Below are 20355 nucleotides of genomic sequence, written 5' to 3'. Positions count from 1 at the left end.
AGAGTAAATTCATGAAGCATTAATAAGTATCTCTCTACACTCCTTCCTTACAGGCATTTCCCCTTTGTAAATAAGCGACATATTAAAAAAACAAGTTCCTAGTGCTATTTACTCCAAATAATATTAGAGTGTTTAAGAAGCTGCCTCGAATTTCCTGCCACTCAGGAAGATGGAATGCAGACTAAGAACGATGTATCAGAATCAGGTCAATCTTTATTTTGCACACAATTATTATTTGTCAAAGAAATGTTTCCTACTTTTGAAGAATAACCTGTTATAACTGCTAAACATCTTATTCATCATTCTTTCACCAGACACTGAGATGTGTCATCAGCTTCTTACATACAGGGAGAAGCAAACACTTTAAAAAAAGAATGGGAGTAGCTGAAAGTGTCAAGAAGTGAAATAAGCTACTTTTTCCCTTTTAGTCCCTCTCATGTTTTGTTTTATGGAATAGAGTCCCTTCATCAGAATTTTCTGCACCTTTTATCATCTTACATCTTAGAAAAAGAAAAGCCAGGCCAGAGTTGAGGCCTCCATATCCGAAGTATTTATGTGCGTCAGGTAAACAGTTCTGTGAGCTACACAGGAATGAAAGCTATGAACACCAAAGTGGTGATCAAATGTTTAAAGTAGTAAAATGCTATCACGTCAACTGATGTATTATGTCACTGGCACAGTCTGTACTTAAAGTTGGTATGGTCATCTGTGTATATATTCCCTATATATGAGGATGCATTATTTGAGGGCAGCCACTAAAGGTACTAAATATGTTCATAATCCAGCTGTTAATTAAAATACTACCTCTTACTTCACTGCTTCTAGCACTCTACAGGAAATAACACAATGTAGGTGAAAGCAAAATAAAGAGATGTGGTTTCCTTTTTGTCAAGAAAGGACAGACCAAACTATTTCCTGTTGGCTGAAGCCGAGCAAGTGTGCAGTATCACTACCAGAAAGACTAATGGCAAAATCTATTTACTGGTAAGCCTAAGTTAGATAAAATACCAGCATGTTTTAGCTTATTTGGAATAATGAATTAGGCAGCAGGAGTCACTTTATCTGACTCCTGGAGAAAAGCTTGGCTGTAATGTTACTTCTAAGGAATACAATAGTGTTAGTCCTTTTGAGAGTAGTCCCACTGACATAACTAATGCTCCAGAGATGCCTGGTGTTCCTTAGTAAGAAGGTTGGTGATCGTGAACAAGCTACCAAAAACCAGCCAGTCCGCTATTAGTCCTCTTCTCAGTTTATATATGCTGCTCTTCCACATGCTCAAAGCAGCTTACAACAATATTTCCAGATAACTTGAGATTACATGTCATAGCAAAATTTAAAGAAAGGCTTCTACAAATAGGTGAACATATCGCAATTAATATATACCAAGTTTAAAAATTCCACTAATAATTCATATTAAGACCAAACAAACAGAAATAAAGAACCAAAATATAAATAGGAACAAAAATACATCTCATCTAAAGCTAAAGGTTACCCTTGCAACCAACTGAAATAAGATCCTGATTTGAAGGTCTCAGCAGTATCCATTTTCTCTGTAGCAGTAGCCAGTCGGGGCTTTGCCTTCCTGGGCCAGATGTAAGTGAGCTAGACAGAAGAACAGGGCCAGGTATTGAGGGACTCACAAGTCTTTCCCATAATGGTTGTGGTTTTCTAGGGTGCAAACTGGAAATGGTTCATACCTATTCCATCAGTCTCTTTCACTGGCACTTGCTGAAACAACAAACACTCATCATTTTCATGATTTCCCAAGGCTTCCTATCTGTCCATACATTCTTCTTCAAACCCAACTCCAGGTTTAACTACTATTATTAGTATGCAGCTGCAAAGGAGTGTTATGTTAGGAATGTTCTACAGTGTGCACTGAAGTTAATGCATCATGTCTGTGAGGTCAAACAGGTCTGTCTAGTGGCCTGTATGAACTGTGTGCATATTACATGTATTCTCCCCAGGCATTCTCCAATCCCTGTGACAAGGCTGGAAGGGTCATCAAATAAGCTGCTTTGAAAGAGGTTCTGTAATGATAGGTACCATAACTGACTTAGTACATTGTTCCATGACTATAATGGTGTAGGGCACCAATTTTTCTGAGTCTGAAAATCAAACTACACTTCTTTTACCTGAACTGCTGTGTGCAGAATTGAAGTTCACTCCCCAAGAGTACAAAAATTGGTCATCCCTGATCTAAGCATCAATGGTAAATTCACACCAGACAGAAAATGAGCTACACTGGGTTTATGTATAAGCTATAAGCACATTCCACATATGAAATATATTAGTAGATCAATATTTCAATGCAGAAACCAGAATGTATATAATATAGAGATTAAATATTAAATAAATTAAACTAAAGACAGAATTTGGAAGAATTTACATTAACTAGAAAACAAACCTGTACATGTTTAGACAGAAAACAAAACCTTCCTACAACTCCCAGTATAGTCTAGTCTACTTGGCCTTTCCTTTGAAACCCTGTAAAAATACACACAATATATACATTATCACTATCTTCAGTAACAATTGCACTGAATTCCAGCATTTTACCTTATGCAAAGGTTCCGGGCCAAATGAGGGGTCCTTCATTTCTTCTACTTCATGAGATTTTTGTTAAGCCTTTAACATCCATAATGTACCTTTATCTTTCTATCCCACCTTTTCCTTTAAGGGGCCCAAAATGCTGTACATGATCCTCTTCTTCTCCATTTTATCTTCATAACAACCCTGTAAGATAGATCCGGCTAGAAGCTGCTATCTCAAAATAAGGAAAAGCTAATATATTAAAGGTGATCCACTTATGAAAAAAAAAAAAAAAAAGATGTGCTCATCATTTCATTTCTTTAAATGAGTTGAATTTATCTACTTTTTGATATGCTGTAGCAATAGAAATATAAATTAATCGTAACTTGTCATGTTATTGTTTCATTCTGAATTAAAAGTAGAAGAAAAACATCTTAATGTCTGGGAAATGATTTTGATCTAGTTCATATAAAGTGGAAAGCTAAAAAGAGTTGTTTTAAATGATAAAAGGAAAGAGATTCTCAGGTGTTGCGCATGAATATGTATTTCTGTGCCGATTATCTAGAACATGCTTCAGTGTAGATTTATGTATGGTAAAAGAGTTGATGACTTGTCACTGTCATCATGAACTCAGTTTGCTGTTGAACATTATGAAGCTTGTCGTTTTAATGCAGGAAAAAGTTCACTTATCAAATAATTTGAGAAAATTATATTAAGCCAAACTAATTAATATCCATACTGCCCTAGGAGTCTCACTGCATACAATGTATGTTTGAGCATTTTATTTCTGTATTATATTTTTAATAACAGACATTCTCTGAGTGAATCACAAAATGTAAAAAGAATAACATATAATAAATAAAAAGAATAAAATGCAATACATACAAAGCAAAACAAAATAATGAATAGCTAAGGAACAGATAAAGACATTTAAAAAGTGATGATACTCTAAAAACGAAAAACCAGGTAAATATGCACATGATTCTGCCCTACTCACCCCATGAAAAAGGAGTTGTTTATATAAATATGATCATATTTGAATGATACAGATTTTGTCTTATGCTCAATGATGGTGAGCAGGTTTTAAATATTTGCAAATATTTGAGTTCTTGCAAGAAAGACACTTTTTAAAAATACAAATGATAGATAGAATTTTAAGCATAAAAACAAGCTAAGGGTACAAACCTATGGCCTTCCTTTGAAGGCAATAAGATTATTTGGAGTTGCAGCTATAAGGCCATGTTGCTTTTTGATTAAAATAACTTTGGAAGACATTCCTGCTTACTACGTACAATGTAAATTGCTTCAGAAAAATAATACAGTAGTATATAAACCCAATGGACAGGACAATCCTGTGGTAGCTACTGCCACTTTCTAAGCCCAGCCCTGTAAGCTTGATGCAGTCAGGATAGTGTTAGGTCTCTGATGTTTAGCATTTATTTCCCATCAATTCTAAAGGGGATGAAGTGACTATGCAAATCCCAAAGATGGTACAATTTTGGATCCTACTCAGCAGTAAGCTGAGAAATAAGTTGGCTTATGATCCTGTAGATCTCAACATTCCCTGGCATGCCCTCCAGAATGCCCCATATCAGCTCCCACTGTTGGAAGAACATCGCTGATAGATGATTCACACCCATGGAGCTTTTTGGGAATGCACTGGGGATGGGAGCTAACAATCCAATTGTAGAACTGTTGACAGTATGTGTTCATATGAATAAATAGATTTTTGCTCAAATGAATTAAACAACATTAGTCTATGCACAACTAACTCTGCCAAATTCTCCTTGACAGTAGCACAACCATTGGGAACTGGTAGAACTGGCATAGGGGTGATTGGATTCAGTCTTTCTACACCTGGTAATGTCAGCTTGTGGATACTCCTGCATTCAGCACTATCTGTGAAGATGCACGTGGTAATGGTTGGTAGGGGTTCTTCTTATCACCTCTGATTTTCTGGCTACATTCCTGTCTAAAGAAAGCTGATATTGCTCTGATTAAACCCAACTAGACTTCTGAAACTGATTCTAGATATGGCTGCCTTGAAGGATGACTAAGAAACTCCAACTAGTGCAGAATGAAATTACTTGATTAGTTGCAAAATCTGGTCAGAGATGTAAAACCTCAGGCCTAGCATCCTGCAGTCTATAAAACACCATACTCTCTTCTGTCCTTACCCGCTATCTACCAACTTATAATCAATGGGTGGTTTGTTAGTTTTTGTGCAAATGTTCCCGTTTTCATTCCAAGCAGCTAAAATGCTTTTCCTAAGGTTTTGTTATTGACAACAAGAAAGGAAGAGATAACTACATAGATGTTTCAACATCTCTCACCTCTGTGAGCATGTGTTCACACTAGGAAATCTTACAAAAGGTTTGAATAGTCAACAGGTGATCACTTGGTCTTCCACATATGAGAGCATTTATATGGACAATGAGTACTTCATTTAACAGGTTTTATTTATTTGTATTACCGCTGTTCTTAATATAGTGCCAAAGTGTGTGTGTTGTGCTTGGCTTATTTCATCTTCCTTTTTATTATATTGTATCTAAAGAGTCTCATATGCAGAAAGTTGGAAAAATGTGAATAAATTATAATCAACAGGTATTAAATTTCTCATTGTATCTCTTGGTAACTGGGCAATCTTCCCCGGCAAATGTTTTGGATAACACATTGCAGCATTCCTGACCATTAGTCCTGCTGATGGGTATTGGGACTGATAGGTGTTGAAATCCAAAACATCTGGAAGGCACCACCTGGGGGGGGGGGAGTACTACTCCTTTAGCCACTCTTTCTCATCTCCTTCCTAGAATTCAGACAGCTTAAAACCACTACAAATAATGATGCAATCCTGCTTTATTAAGATAAATGGGATTTTCAACCATACAGTGCAATCCTGTACATTTACTGAGAATCCAGTGGGACTATTCACAGGTAAGTAGTTGAGGGATTACAGTCTTAATGTGCATGTTTTGCAATATTCTGCATGGGATCATCGTTCATATTTTGAATTTTATTTCACTGTTTGTCAATACCTGAATAATGTAGTGAGGTTTTGTGTTTGAATTTACATTTGATGTTAATCTGCATTTAGGCTTAAGTCTTTCTTTAAGTGGAACTAGCTTAATGGTTTTGGCACAGTATTCCTTCATTTGTCATCAGAAACATGCATTTCAGCAGGAAGCCACATCAGTTGAATTAGGATTTCCTGTTGAGCTTTCAGAGCAGTCAAAAGCTATTGAAGTGTCTAGGTAGTTTACAGTTGTTATCTACCATTACAGGAGATACAACTTTGACATAAAAACACTTCAGTAGTTCTTCGTTGGTAGACTAAAGTGTCTGGGTTACATAGTGTCAAATTAGTTCTGTCCACCTTTGTGGATTGCTTGCTGCAACATGCAGCTACTGGTTCTAGTAAAGTACAATAAATTGCAGCCTAAGAAAGCTGCCTTTGATGTCAGACAACTGTGCTTGTGCTCTAAGATAAAAAATATGTACACACAACCATAAATCAAGGTGCACTTCTTAGGTAGATGGAGATCTCTTCATGGCCGTGCTCTTTACCCACCTCCAAGTAAAAAAGGTTGAACTGTTTTATTCCTTAGCAACGGCATTTTCAAGCATCACATAATTCCAAGGAGTATGGGGAAGCAATTTTCATTTCTTTCACACATAATAACTAAACCTTGAAGAAGGAAGAATTTTGATATGATTTATGATTTGATTTCTTAACTCAATGTTTTTCTATAACAAAAAGCTCTTCTGATCTGTCTATCATAGGTCAATCAGAGAAAAGGAAGCATGATCACTATGAAAGAATTTCTTCAAATGTTTGCTTTCAATTTTCCCTTAAAACAGAAGAAAGAATATCCCATTTCCACTGTATTATTGGGTATGGGGCTAGAGTAGATGACTAACTAACTGGAAGTCAGTAACCCTTCCCATTTACTATAAGTTCAAGGCTGGGACACTGGTTGAACTTCGTTAGTGAAAATTAAGCCCATGCTTACTATACTCATGCTAATCAATGATATCATTTTTTCTGTAGTTACTTTTAACTTATATGTACAGTACATCATAGTCAGCTCTGCTTACAACCCTGTAAATATATTTATATTCTTCATATTCTGAAATAACCATTGACAAAACAATAATACCAGTATCTTTGGCAATGTGTGAGTGCTGCAAGTTATTGGAAAAGTACTATATGATATTTAAAGATGTGTTATGACTAATATGTGATTTTTGCCTAAAATCATCTTATGTGTGTGTTCACATTCAAATTGATCTGATGTAACTATGGATCCCAAGCCCTCTCAAGCCGATGCATTGTGTGTGTTTAACTTTGCACAAGACTGCAGCCTTAGTGTACAATCACATGGCCTCCCAACATGTCTGGGGTGTGTTAGAAGCACTTGGGAGTCTCAGATCCGAAGTCCTGTAACCCTGAAGCTGACACTTCATGTGAAGCATCTGTTCCTCCTCTCCCCACACATACACACAGCCTGCACAAAAAAGAACTGTATCAGCTACCTGAGATTGTAAATTAGCCTCAGAAAGAAGGAAAAGTGTTTGCCTGGTGGGCAGCAAGGGGAGGAGGGTGGAGCTGATGGCTCAGTGGTTTTCAACTAGTGGTCCCCGAACTATGCCGGTCTGCAGGAGAGTTCCTGTCAGTCTGTGGGGGGCCAGATCCCGTTTGCCATGAACTGGTGTGGGAGCTGCAGTGCTCCATCACCTCTTCCTTGGTTGGCATTGTGTTTGTGGAGAGTGTCCCAGTGCTGCCAGAGGGGCCGGGGAGGAAGAGGTGGCTCAGTGGGAGTTGGCTGGGAGCCATGCTGTGCTATTTTTTTGTTGCTCCGTTTTTGGTTGTTTTGGAGAATTTTCTTTTTTCTTTTTGGTATTGTCTTTGGAAACAAATACACAGTATATTGTATTATGTGTATGGTGCTTTTTGTTTCTGCCTCAGCGGTCCCTGTGGTGGTTTACATATTTTCGCTGGTCCCCAGCTGTGGAAAAGATGAAAACCACTGCCTCATACCATATCCAAACTGCACCCCAGCCCCTTCACTCCTCCACCTCCACTACATGTCATCCAGATAGCCAGAAATGTCTAGATGGAGTGGAAGCTGTCTGGATGAAGTGCAGGGTAGTAAAAATTGTCACTGCTGCCCCTTAAACAACATGGGGGACTAGAACCCTTCAGGACATCATTGAGCAGTCAAACCATAATTCCACAGGACTTTCTAATTCAGCCTGACATTAAGGAAGGAACCATTTCAAAACAGCACCTCCAAGGCCCAGTGCTGGCAGAAAATCCAGCTGCCAAGAGGTCAGGGATGTACAGTGTCACATATCTAGTACCTGGTACAGGTCATCCATGAAGGCAACGAAAACAGTCTCAGTCACGTATCTCAGCCAAAAGCCCAACTGAAAAGGATAGAAATGCTTCTAATGGATTCATTTGGAGTTGTAACACTGTCTTGATCATCTTAGCAAAGAATGGTACATTTGTGACATGCCTATAATTAGATCTCCTGTATCAGGGAACAATTTTTGTGATAAAGATCTCATCGCTGCTTATTTTAATCAAAAGAGAACATTATACATATAATTACACTATAAGTTATGTATTGTATTTTATAATTGCAGGCTTTTAATTAGAACCAGAATCTGGCAGAACTTCATGGGTGCTGGAAGTGCAAGAGATACCATCCTGTATCATAAGGCAATCATTCACTTGTACCATCTGAATAAATCTGTATGCAGGGAGAAATTTCTGCATGATCCAGAAACATATGATGTATGGTTTCCAAATGTTTTAATTAATAAATAAATGAATAAATAAATAGGGTTGGTACAACCAAATATCCCAGTATGACTTATGTCTGTGTGCAGCCATTTTGATATTCATTGTCTAGCTGTAGCTTGTCATGTCATTACAACCTGGGATGAAGGGTGTGAGTCAAATAACCTATGGTCTGTTGCTGGGTTATGCAAGAATCCCTGCTGCCTGGGTTCACAAGACACAAACCATGGCAGAACACCGAACATACAAATTCTGCTAGGCACACACTGCAGCCCACTGTTGCTTAAATAGGGCTTTTCAATCATGCCAGTTGGCCCTAAGAATTATCTGGGAGCATCACCTGTGTGATTTCTGCAGAAGATGCTGTTTATATACAACTTTGTTCAGGCTTACTGAATATATGTTAGTGGAAGTGGGGATAGCAGTATAATGCCATTCCTCCATCCATGAATTGGCCCTACACACTTTTAAATCTAAAGAGACCTCTTGTCTTAAAGCAAGTGCCTTGCTTAGTGTCTCTGTGGGTTGTTTTAATCATGCAAACTGGGTCACTGAAAGCCACCTCATACATATAGAAGTTTATCTAGGTCTTCTGCTAAATGAACTCAGTTTGGGCGGTGGGGCGGGGGAGGACAAGAAGCTTGCACTTCCTCCACACATTGTATCTACGCACTTTTAAAAGGTGTAAAGGGAGTTTTAATACCTAGAAAAAAAACTTTTCAGAAAGATCATGTAAAAACTTGCAATGAAGTGTAAATGTCCTTCTTGCTGGGAAATTTAAACACTACTAATCAGAACTCAAGAAAAAGCATATTTGAGAACTCAAGGTACCAGGCAGAATTGGCATCAGAACATCCAGATGGGACAAGTGAATCCTTCTCATTAGAGATGGCATCGTGTCTCTTTCATTCCCAGCAACCATGAAGATTTGCTATTTACCAGTTTTAATAGTGCTATTACTTCTTTTTTCACCTAAAAAGCAGACTTTAATTCTGATAAAGGGCCATAGTTTCAGTTTTAGACTGTGTTGATTTTACAGCCTGATTTCATAGTCTCACTATGCCACCATAAATATGCAGTTCCAGCATTAAAAAAAATCACATAGCTAACTACAGAACTTGAAAATCCTAGGGCAGAAATTGTCTATTAATACTTGCAGGCCTCTGTGAAAGCCCTTTTTGGCTGGAGAGAGAAGTACAATTATAGATAGAAAAATAATGGACTCACTAGGTTTATACAACATAACTGCCCTTGCCCCACTTACAAGCCACAGAGTCATTGTATAATGTGTGAACTCATCATGAGTTATTTTAAGGCTAGTGTCTTGGCTTAACAGCCAACTCCAACAGCCAATGGTTTGTTGTAAGGTTTCTTTGCCACACCTGGGGTTACCATCTTGTCCAAATCACAACAGACCTGGTTGGCAAGAGAAGCAAAAACGATTGCTGATTTTGCCAAGTGGCTGCTGTGTGAGCATCACTGACAGCTTTCCTCCATGTGCCCAAGCAGCAAGGCAGGGTCAGTTGTCAGAGGTACTGAGATCATGACAGCTACCTGGGTGTGCTGCAATTCTGGTTACCTTCTGAGGTTCACTATGGTACCATCCCCACCAGCCATTTCAAGGCTGGCAAGGAAGTTGACACAGCCCCAGCCAGCAAAGTGCATAGCCAGCCAGAACTATCTCCTCTTTACTGCTGTCCTGAATTGGTAGGTGGGGACCCTGAGGTAGCTCTAGCCAACTATGAGCATATGAGCTACCTCCTATTCCCTGCTAGCTGTTTCAGGCCAGCAATGCCAATGGGAAAAAACTCCAGCCACCTTGTGAATCACCAAGCTTGCTACAATGAGGTTGCTACAATGTCAGCACTAGCCTGATTGGTGGAATGATCAGGGGATGTTCTATGTCAACAATCTTTGCTCCAACCTCCCCATTCTACTAACAAGTTGTGGTAGGCAGGGGGACAACCTGATGTTCCAACAGGGTCACAATGCCCACTACAAACCTCCTGGAAGTCTCTTCTGTGCTTATGGAGGCTATTTTGAGTGGGAGAGCCAGGCACTAGCAAACTGCAATCCTGTTAATTTTATCTTGCTATTTTTACTAATTATGGACTAGCAGGCACTAAAAACATGATTTTAATATTTCATTTTTGCTATTCTCTCTAGCCACATCTGCCATATGTGAAATGTATTCCAGGTAGGGCAATCTGTAGAACAGAGATGGACACTTCCAGATGTTGGCCTGCAACTTTCATTAGCTCTAGCCAGCAAAACAATGGAGGGGGATGATAGACATTCCAAGGCAAGCTTCTGAGGGCCACAAGTTGCTCACCCTGCTACCAAGTGTGGAGTTTTCCAATGACACCTAATGCCAATGTTATATTTATTTTAAAGCTTCCAAAGCAAAATAAAAAAAATAAATACAAGACTGTTTCGAATCATAAATAAGCCAGTTGCTGGTCCATGGCAATCAAATCAGAACAAATGACGAGCAGTCACTTATCCATCATTCTCGGAGATGACTTCTTTAGCGAACTAGTTGCGTTGCGCACGCGCGGACTCTAGTCAGCACTACAAATCCCGACATGCAGTGCACCCTGCTAAATCCAATCGCTATCAAGGTCTTACAAAAACTGAATTTGGAGGTACACTTTCTACTCGCTGCCTCCCCTTTGAATTCCACACAGACGGCTAAGGTTGGCTTTAAAAAGCCAGGCTCAACCAATTAGAATTCGAGGCCTTCCTCTGGAGAGAGCCAGGCGCCACTAAGTCAAGGAACGGCAGGGGCATCGCATCCTTCCCGCGCTGTCAGTGACACGCTCGCGAGTTGGCTCGCGCTTCTTTGGCCTTCCCATTTCATTCGTTGCCCGATCCTTTGAGGCTTGTCAATCAGCGGTTCAACAGCTTTACCGCACGCGCTCAAGCAGAGGCGGTCAGGCGGGGAACACAAGTGAGACTCTTTCGCTCCGCCCCTGATCCCGCCTCCGCTTTCCTTTCGCTGTCAGAGGAGAAAAAAACACCCACCCACAACGGCAGTTAGTCCTGCTTTTTTCTTCCCTGGCCACGCCCAGCCCTGCTTTCGCTTCGCCCCCTTCGTCTTTTCCTGCTCGCGCTGCTGTGGTTTCTGTCTGTAAACCGACCGGCCTGCCTTCCAGCTTTCAGGCAAGGGCCCTGCTCATGCGGAGCTCGCGCCGCCCTCGCTCCGCCCCCTCCCCCCGCCCCTTCCTTCCCTTCGGGCCAGCTGCTGCCAGCATCGGTTCCCTCCTCAGTGGGTGTCAGCCTGGGCCGCGCGGGGCTCCGCCCTCTTCCATCCCCAGCGCTCTGGCTCTTTCGCCTTTCCCCCCTCCCACCCCTTCGTCCGGCTCGAAGTTGTCAATCAGGGGCCGGGGCTGAGGCAGGCGGCGGCAGCGGGCGGAGAGACGGGCAGCTACGCCACAGCCCAGCGGCGGCCATTCGTGGAAAAATAGGCCGACCTGCTCCTCCCAGCTCCGGCAGCGACCGGCCTTCTCCCCGCCGCTACCCCCAGCACCCCGCCCTTCGTCCCTCCCCTCCTCCTCGAGCCGCGCCTCAGCGGGTGTTAATGCGGGATGAGCGGTACGTAGCCCACACCTTCCTCCGTCCCCTCCTTCCCGCCCTGCTCGCCCCCTCTCTGCCGCCCAGGCGCGCCTTCCCGCCCTGCCTTCCCCATTTCTTGCGAGCCCCTCTTTCTTCCCCGCTTATCCCTCCCTCTGACCCTCCTCCTTTCCTCCCTCTTCCATTCCCTCTTTCTTCCCCAGTCCTCCCTCCTGTGCTCATCCATCCCTCCTTCGTTTCTGTTTCCTCCCATTTTCCCCTCCCTTGCGCCTCCCTCCTCCTGCCCCTAAAGCATCCTGGGCCACTCAGTAGCCGTAGATGCTTTAGGGGCAGGAGGAGGAGGAGAGTTGTGGGTGGATTTCCCCCCCTCTGCCTTACAGTCTCCGAGACCAGAAACCAATCAAACCTCCCCTTTCTGGGTGTTCACTCGCCAGCCCCCGTAGGCCGGGTTTCAAACCACGTTTCTTAGGTCTCCCTTTTCTGCACTACCGATGTGGACATTGACTTTGAGACAGGAGGAGGAGGGCAGGGCGCTGGTGAGAATGTTCTGATAGGTACACATTAAAAGGAATAACAATGCTTAATGGGTTTGGGGTTGTTGTTTTTTTGCAGATCAAAAGGAAGAAGCTATGGCCTCAGAGGGAGAAAAATCTCCCGAGGCTGAAAACAACAATAAGAAAAGCAAAACTGGAGCCTCTCAGGTAAAATACATAGGAAAATGGGGGAGTTGCCAATATAAAAACTAGCTCAGTTGCTTTCATGTTAAGTTATATTGCCATGTGGCTAGTGAATGCACTCAAATATTTATTGCCTTGGACATATGTGGGGAGGGATAGGTTTCCTTGTATTTGAGAAACTATATTGCAAAGGCCTATAAAGAGTTTAGCAAAGAAAGAAGCATTTGAATAGAATGGGTTACTTTAAAGCTAACATAGATAGCTGATAACGCACTAGATTATCAGTGTGTTATCTGTCTTGCTTTCCTAGCAATCTTTAATATTCTTGGTGCTGTTTTGTAGATCACAAGTCCTGTTTATCTTCTAACATGCACTATATTTCTGTTAGGATTCCCAGCCTTCACCTCTGGCTTTGCTAGCAGCAACTTGCAGTAAAATAGGGACTCCTGGTGAAAATCAAGCAACTGGACAACAGATTATTATAGATCCAAGTCAAGGTTTGGTGCAGCTTCAGAATCAACCACAACAGTTAGAATTAGTCACAACTCAGCTTGCTGGAAATGCTTGGCAACTTGTTGCTGCTGCTGCTCCTCCTCCTCCTCCTGCTTCAAAAGAGAACAATGTCCAACAAGCATCTTCTGTTGCTTCAAGTGCAGCAAGTCCTTCCAGCAGCAACAATGGAAATGCATCCCCTTCAAAAACAAAACCAAACAATTCTTCTGGAATAACTCCAGGACAGTTTCAAGTAATACAAGTACAGAATCCAGGTGGTAGTGTTCAGTACCAAGTGATTCCACAGATTCAGACAACGGAAGGTCAACAAATTCAGATAAATCCTGCTAATGCCGCAGCTCTGCAAGATTTACAGGGTCAAATTCAGCTCATCCCTGCAGGGAATAATCAAGCTATTATTACAACTACAAATAGGACAGCTTCTGGGAATATTATTACTCAGAATCTGGCAAATCAAACAGTGCCAGTCCAAATAAGGCCTGGTGTTTCTATTCCACTGCAGTTACCTATTGCTGGTACTCAGGCACAAGTTGTAACATCACTGCCTATAAACATTGGGGGAGTGACTCTGGCATTACCTGTAATAAATGTTGCAGCTGGTGGTAGTTCTGGACAGGTTGCTCAGTCCACTGATAGTGGAGTTTCCAATGGAAATCAGCTGTTATCAACACCTGTCACAACAGCTTCTGTTAGTACTATGCCAGATTCTCCTTCTTCTTCCACTTGCACAACTACTGCTTCCACATCACTAACAAGCAGTGAAACTTTAGTAAGCTCGGCAGAAACAGGCCAGTATGCAAGCACAGCAAACAGTTCTGAGCCTAATACTGAAGAAACTCAAACAACCACATCAGAGACAGAAACTCCGAACTCCAGTCAGCTTCAGTCTAATGGATTGCAAAATGTGCAGGAACAGTCAAATTCACTACAGCAGGTGCAAATAGTAGGTCAGCCTATTCTGCAGCAAATACAGATCCAGCAGCCACAGCAGCAGATCATTCAGGCTATATCACCACAGTCTTTTCAGCTTCAATCAGGACAAACTATTCAAACCATTCAGCAGCAGTCCTTGCAAAATGTTCAGCTACAAGCAATGAGTCCAACGCAAGTGCTTATAAGAGCACCAACTTTAACTCCATCAGGGCAAATAAGTTGGCAAACAGTGCAGGTCCAAAATCTTCAAAGCCTTTCAAATCTCCAAGTTCAAAATGCTGGGTTACCTCAGCAACTCACCATCACCCCTGTATCGTCAAGTGGTGGTACTATAGCTCAGATTGCACCAGTAGCTGTTGCTGGTACACCAATAACGCTAAATGCTGCTCAGATTGCTTCAGTGCCTAATCTTCAAACAGTAAGTGTAGCCAACTTAAGTGCTGCAGGTGTGCAAGTTCAAGGCGTTCCAGTCACCATTACAAGTGTTGCAGGTAGGTGCTTCTAGAGAATATGGGTTTAGCAGTAGTGCATCAAGGCAATAGTAAAGTGTAATTCACAAACAGGTTAAGACTTGTTAACATAATAGATTGCCATCACTTTTTTGACTTGTATGGAATGTCACTCTTCCAAAATATTTGGGGTCGGGCAGGGTGCTATGGAAATGAGGGAGCAAGGAAAGGTGCATGTGTACTGAACATCACTTGTATCTCTGTTTAGCATAATAGGGACATTGTACTGGGTATAGTTTAAAAAATTACAATTGCAGTAAAATATCTGTATCAGATCTTTCAGCTTCCAGCCTTTAACCAAAATGTTGGCTCCCAGCTATTAACCTGTCCCATGATGTCAGCCTTTGCTTGTGAATGGAGAGGAAGTAAGGACTTGACTCAGGTCACTACATGAGTCAAGCCAAGCACTTGTTGGAAACTTCCCAGGGAGCTTTAGCTATTAGTAATTATAGAAATAAAATAATAAAGTCTTGATTATAGAACCAAACTTAAAACATGAATATATCATGCATTTCTCCTTACACTGCATTTATATCTCACCCTTTTTCCTCTTGTGATCTACTACAGTGTTGTCTGAATTAATATGCAGAATATATTTTCATTACATTCTGTTTACAAGCCTGAGATTCAAATTAATAGTCAGTTTGCATCATGATTATCCAAGGAAAAGTTGCAAACTTTCTTAAAACCCTCAGAGATAGATTATACTATACTTTAAAAGTTGTAAAACAAATATGATGAAAGACAGTGCGATACAGAAATCCATTAGGACTGTACATGACATGGCTTGTAAAACTGTTGCTATTGTAACTCAGAATATTTGATTGTAAATAAAGAAGTCCACTGCTAGATATTAAGAGATTGTCAAAATTAAAGAACACTTTAAGAAATGGAATGCCAACATATTGAATGACTGGGTCCCATTTCTAAGAAGGTAAGTATGTAACGTTATGAATGCATTGAGGGCAGTTATTTTCCTTTACCTGTGCTGAAGATAACAAAGGAATAATTTATAGAAACTTTCATTTCCTTATGTAAAGCAGTACTTGGCTGACATAGGATTAGCACTTGTTTTCAGACTGTGAACTGGAATAGCCTCTAAGGTTAGTGGCAATCAGTAATGTGGGATGGACATTTATTAAGAACCTTTTTCTTAAGTTCATTAATAAAAATATTATAGGCCAATTGAAAATGCAATATTAGGCAAGCTAAGTTTTTTAGGTGATTAGCCTTATGTGTGACAGAACACATCTCTCTGAAATTCTTATGTGTCTCAGAGTGAAGTGGAACTAATGAGTAATGGGAGTGAAACTCTAAAGGAAGAGAGTTGAATGAAATGCTTGCTGGTTAGTATATCATGCACTTATCTTTGGATTGCTAAATTTAATAAGTATATGAACTGTTTTCAGTTCCTTTGTGTTTTATCCTTAATTTTAAGCAATGTAAGAACAGTACATAAAGTATTTCAAAACAACCAAAAAAATCTGCATCACTAAACATGTAAGTTGCCTTTCATTTATTATTTTTCTATACTGTCCAATAGCCAAAGTTCTCAGGGCAGTTTACAATGATTAAAGCATTACAAATACATTATAAAAATAATATATACACACACACATAAGCATCAAACACGGGTGGACACATATCTAAACATTTTAAACAATGCAAAAATACGACCTGATTAAAAGCTTCTCTCATTGCCATATATTGATCCTCCCTCAGAAGAAACTCCTGAAGGCAGCCTTAGAGAATGAACATAGTATATGGATAGGTTTATACTGGGAAAGGCTGTTTTAATTTATTCCTCAAAGATTGCAAATCAGATACTAGTGGTGTAAAGTTTAAATGGGGTAGTTTTAAAAGCTTTGTTTACTAAAATGCAAGTACAAAAGCTTGCTAAATTAGATCTTAGAGGACAAAATGTGCAGAGCGCTATGCTTTCTATCACTAATTTTCATTGGTATGCTGGCTAGAGCTGCTGAGAGGCTTAGTCCTCCGGACTTTTTCTGGGAAAACTCACGTCACTGGTGACAACCATAGTTGATGTTTTCTAAATCTAGCAAACCACAATTTGCTTGCAAATCACGGTTTGGAAATCTTTAATCATCAAGAATGAGGAACATAGGATGGAGAAAGTGCATGAAACTAAAGCTTATGCTACAGTTTACTGTTGCATCTTAACTGCTTGCACTGTGTCCTAATACTTTCATACAGAGATTGCCCACTGAGTTCACACTCAATTCTGGTACTGTTAAGACTCTGTGACTTGAGCTGTAATGTTACAACATGTCAGAATGTCTTGCTAAATTCCTATAAACAGCTGAAAGGTGAGTGGTGGCCATTGAATCCTTCCCTCAGCTTTACCTGAAACTTCTTAGATACATGTTTGTTTTTTCTTCTAATGAGGTTAGAACTTCAACTATAAGGAAAATGGGAAAAAGCAATTTTGAGGATAAATGCATGGAATGGGAGAAAGGTTCAAGAACTTTAGCAATAAATATCCTCACTTCTGTTTTATACAAGTGTAACAGTGATCCACATTCTGCTGCTGTCCTGTTTAGCTTGTTACACAGTTGTAGCTGAAAAAATCTGAGAACTGGTTTCCCCATTCAGTGGTTACATTGATTTGAAATTTCACTTAGCACCTGTGTGCATTGCAGCAAGCATAATATTTTCTTGGTCACATTCTTGAGTTTACTTTTTCTGGATTCCTTGCTCTACCATAGCTTTGCACCATAGCAATAAGCAAATGTCTTTACAATGTATGAAATGCGATCTCTACAGAAAATGTAGAGAAAAAGTACAGATGTAAAACTTATATTTTTTGGTATATATTACATAGTAGAAATAAAAATATGCACAGAGGGTCATACAAAATCTTACAAAAACATCACAAACAAAATATAGAGGTATAGGAAACCACACAATTCTAAACTATCAATAGTCAAAGCATTCTGTGTCTTCCTACTTTCATATTAAGCAAGATGGCTGTAACAATATGGCGCCCAATCAGAAATCTACATCGATGCAGCAAAAAGCTGCACCTTCATTAGTTCAAATTATGTTGTTTCATATAAAAAGTAAATAGTCCATGGGGGTATTCTTCAAATTAACAACTGAGGAAATATTTTGTTCATTCCAGTAAAATACTTTATCCATCTACTCATTCATTTCGTTGAATGAAGACTAACCTCTATTTAGAAGCCAACTTTATGCCATTTGTCTATTTTTGTACTGTTGAAAGGTTTTTCTACCAGTTCACATGCTTTTTCTTATACTATTAATATACCAAAGAATTACGTACATAGAGATCAAAGGTATAAAAAAATCTCATTCTATTTAAATGGGCTATAACTTTCCCCAGAACATCCCATTTTTACATGTTCACCATGAGGAAGAAAATATACATTTCCTTTACACATTTCCCAAAAGCATAACTAATATTAGGCCAGGAAAATTGCTAATGGAGTCTGACTTATGATAACATAGTATGCCAGTCCTCTTCAAGCAGTTGAAGTCCAGGCCTGATTTAAAGTGCTAGTATTAACATTCAAAGCCCTAAATGTCTTGGGACCAGGTTATCTGAAGGAACCCCTTATTCCAGATGCATCTACCTGGACTCAGGTCATTTTCAGGGAGCTCCCTCAAAAGGAAGTAAGGCAGGTGGCTACCAGGAGAAAGGCCTTTTTCGTCACTCCCTGGCTATGGAATGAGCTTTTCATAGATTTGCGCCTGGCACTTATTTGGTATTGTTTTTAACTTCCTACTTTGGTTTTAATACTTCATTTTATCCTGTATCATTGCTATACCTCTGTCCTGATTTAAGTCACAGTTGCTGTGGTTTTATGTCTTACGTTAATTTTTTATGTGTATGTGTGTAACTTCTGTTAACTGCTCAGAAAGCCTCAGCTATTGGTCAGTAGGAAACTAGTACAGTAGTGAGAACCAGATTATAGCTTCTCTACTAATACACTGATTTTCTACTTGCATGAAATATGTTGCTTTTACAAGAAAAGCATTAACAACACCTGGTATCACTAGCTGTGGCGAAAATGTCTTTTATCCTTTTAGAATTTTACTATTTCATTCTTTAGCATGTGTAGACCAGGGCAAAAAGCTAGTTGGATCTGGCACTGCATTTTGTCATCTCTCTCTCACATGGCTTCTTGCTTACTCTGTATTCTTCCATCCCTGTTCAGCCTGCAATGCCATGTTACACATTCTAATAAAGGGTTAATTATGCTTGGTTGAATGGTGATTCAAGCTACGTGAATTAGTTGATTGGAAGAGATCCACAATCATCTCCTTATGAACTTCAGTCTTCAACCAGAAAATATTTAAAACCGAAGAGAACTAGTAAAAGGATTTGGTTAATTTACATTCTGTTCAGTATTGGCAACTAATTGATGTGTTCCATTTCAGAAACCGATACAGTTGAACCTGTCTAGGTAGAACGCTTTCACCCAATTTTAGCTTCACTTCTGCCATATATTACTCCTTTTTCTTGAAGTGTGAAAAATTCATGGAATTGCTGTTGTAGACAAGGCACAGAATTTTAGCTCTGCTGGTTGGAAGTTGTAGTTAGAAATGAATACTTTACTGACATTTTGAAAACATGCAGGAAAAACTTTTATCTCAGAAAATAAATATGGGGCAGCAGGAAACTGAAAAATAAGCAGTACTTTTTTTCAATCTAAGCTCTTCCTGCAACTTTATTTAGGACTTGGATACCTATCAGCCTCAGGTAGCTTGACCAGTGGTCTGGAATAATGGGCATTATAGGCAAATACATCTGGAGGACATCAGGTTGGAGAATGCTGTTTTAGGAATATCAAGCAGACCATAAAATACTAAACATGCTAGTTACACAGACAAACCCAAGTTATATATAACTATTTTAAAATTTATGTATGTTTTAGGTTCCTATATTATATCTGGCCAGAGGGAATTTCCAACATGTAGTCCCTGGAACATATGAGTCATCCTAGAAACTGGAAAAATTGGAGGCAGAAGCATCCATTCCTTTTTGTGAGAAATGTTGCAGAACTTTATGAACCTGTTTGTAATGTCAGTAGTTAAGATTTGGAAAGCAGCAGCAGTATTTCCTAGTAGTAAGGTCTAACTGAAAAATGTATTAAACATTTTGGCAGTTAATTCCATAGACCCAAACTTGAAAGTTAATTTGATAAAAAAAGAAACAGGCAGAAAATTCATTCACTTCTCCATTGCATCTAGTGACCATAGCAGGATGACCTGCTACTTCTGCTGTTTGCTACTGTTTATTTTGTTTCTAAATGTGGGTTTTAAATCAGTACTACATTAATGCTACAGGATCTAGCTAGAGCAAGTTCCAAAAGTCCTGGACTCTTTAGGACAAAATCAAGAATAGATTTTCTTCCCACAAAGCCATGGAACCAATTGGGTAACTTGGGCCAGTCACAGACTGAAGTAGGAGGAAGAGAATGCTGTAGGCTGCTCTGAGTTATTTTTTTTAAAGTGGGATATAGATCTAATGTTATAGTCATTATACTCATATGCTTGCTTATTTATAGCATGCCTTTTTAAATTTGAAGGAACTCAAGGCAGCTCCTCCTCTCAGTCTTATCCTTACAGCAACAACCCTGTGAGGTAGCTTGCGCTGACAGTTTGTGACTGGCCCAAAGTAACTCAGTGAGCTCTATCACAGAGTGGGGCCTAGAATGCAGATCCCCTGAGTCCCAGGTCCACACTCTTAACCACTATACCCAATGGTTCTGAGAAAGGTTGAGAAACTGAGAATGACTCAGACCAACTCAAAATTTCTGTTAGAAAC

At 39.9% G+C, this 20355-nt stretch overlaps 1 protein-coding gene across 1 annotated transcript in view; it reads left to right on the top strand.

The window, feature by feature from the left end:
- The first annotated feature begins 11609 nt into the window (after nt 1-11609).
- The window catches only part of SP4 (Sp4 transcription factor), a 30738-nt gene continuing 21992 nt past the window's right edge, over nt 11610-20355 (top strand). The window contains exons 1-3 of the mRNA XM_044428810.1: nt 11610-11932; nt 12524-12612; nt 12977-14525. Coding sequence (XP_044284745.1) covers nt 11926-11932; nt 12524-12612; nt 12977-14525 — 1645 coding nt within the window. The 5' untranslated portion in view covers nt 11610-11925. The remainder of the gene's footprint in view (nt 11933-12523; nt 12613-12976; nt 14526-20355) is intronic.

This window comes from Varanus komodoensis, unplaced genomic scaffold (genome assembly GCF_004798865.1).
Source record: "Varanus komodoensis strain SLA01 unplaced genomic scaffold, ASM479886v1 scaffold2, whole genome shotgun sequence".
In the NCBI taxonomy this organism is placed as follows: Eukaryota; Metazoa; Chordata; class Lepidosauria; order Squamata; family Varanidae; genus Varanus; species Varanus komodoensis.
The sequence above is the reverse complement of the archived record's forward strand: the minus strand, read 5'-3'. Positions and strand labels throughout refer to the sequence as shown.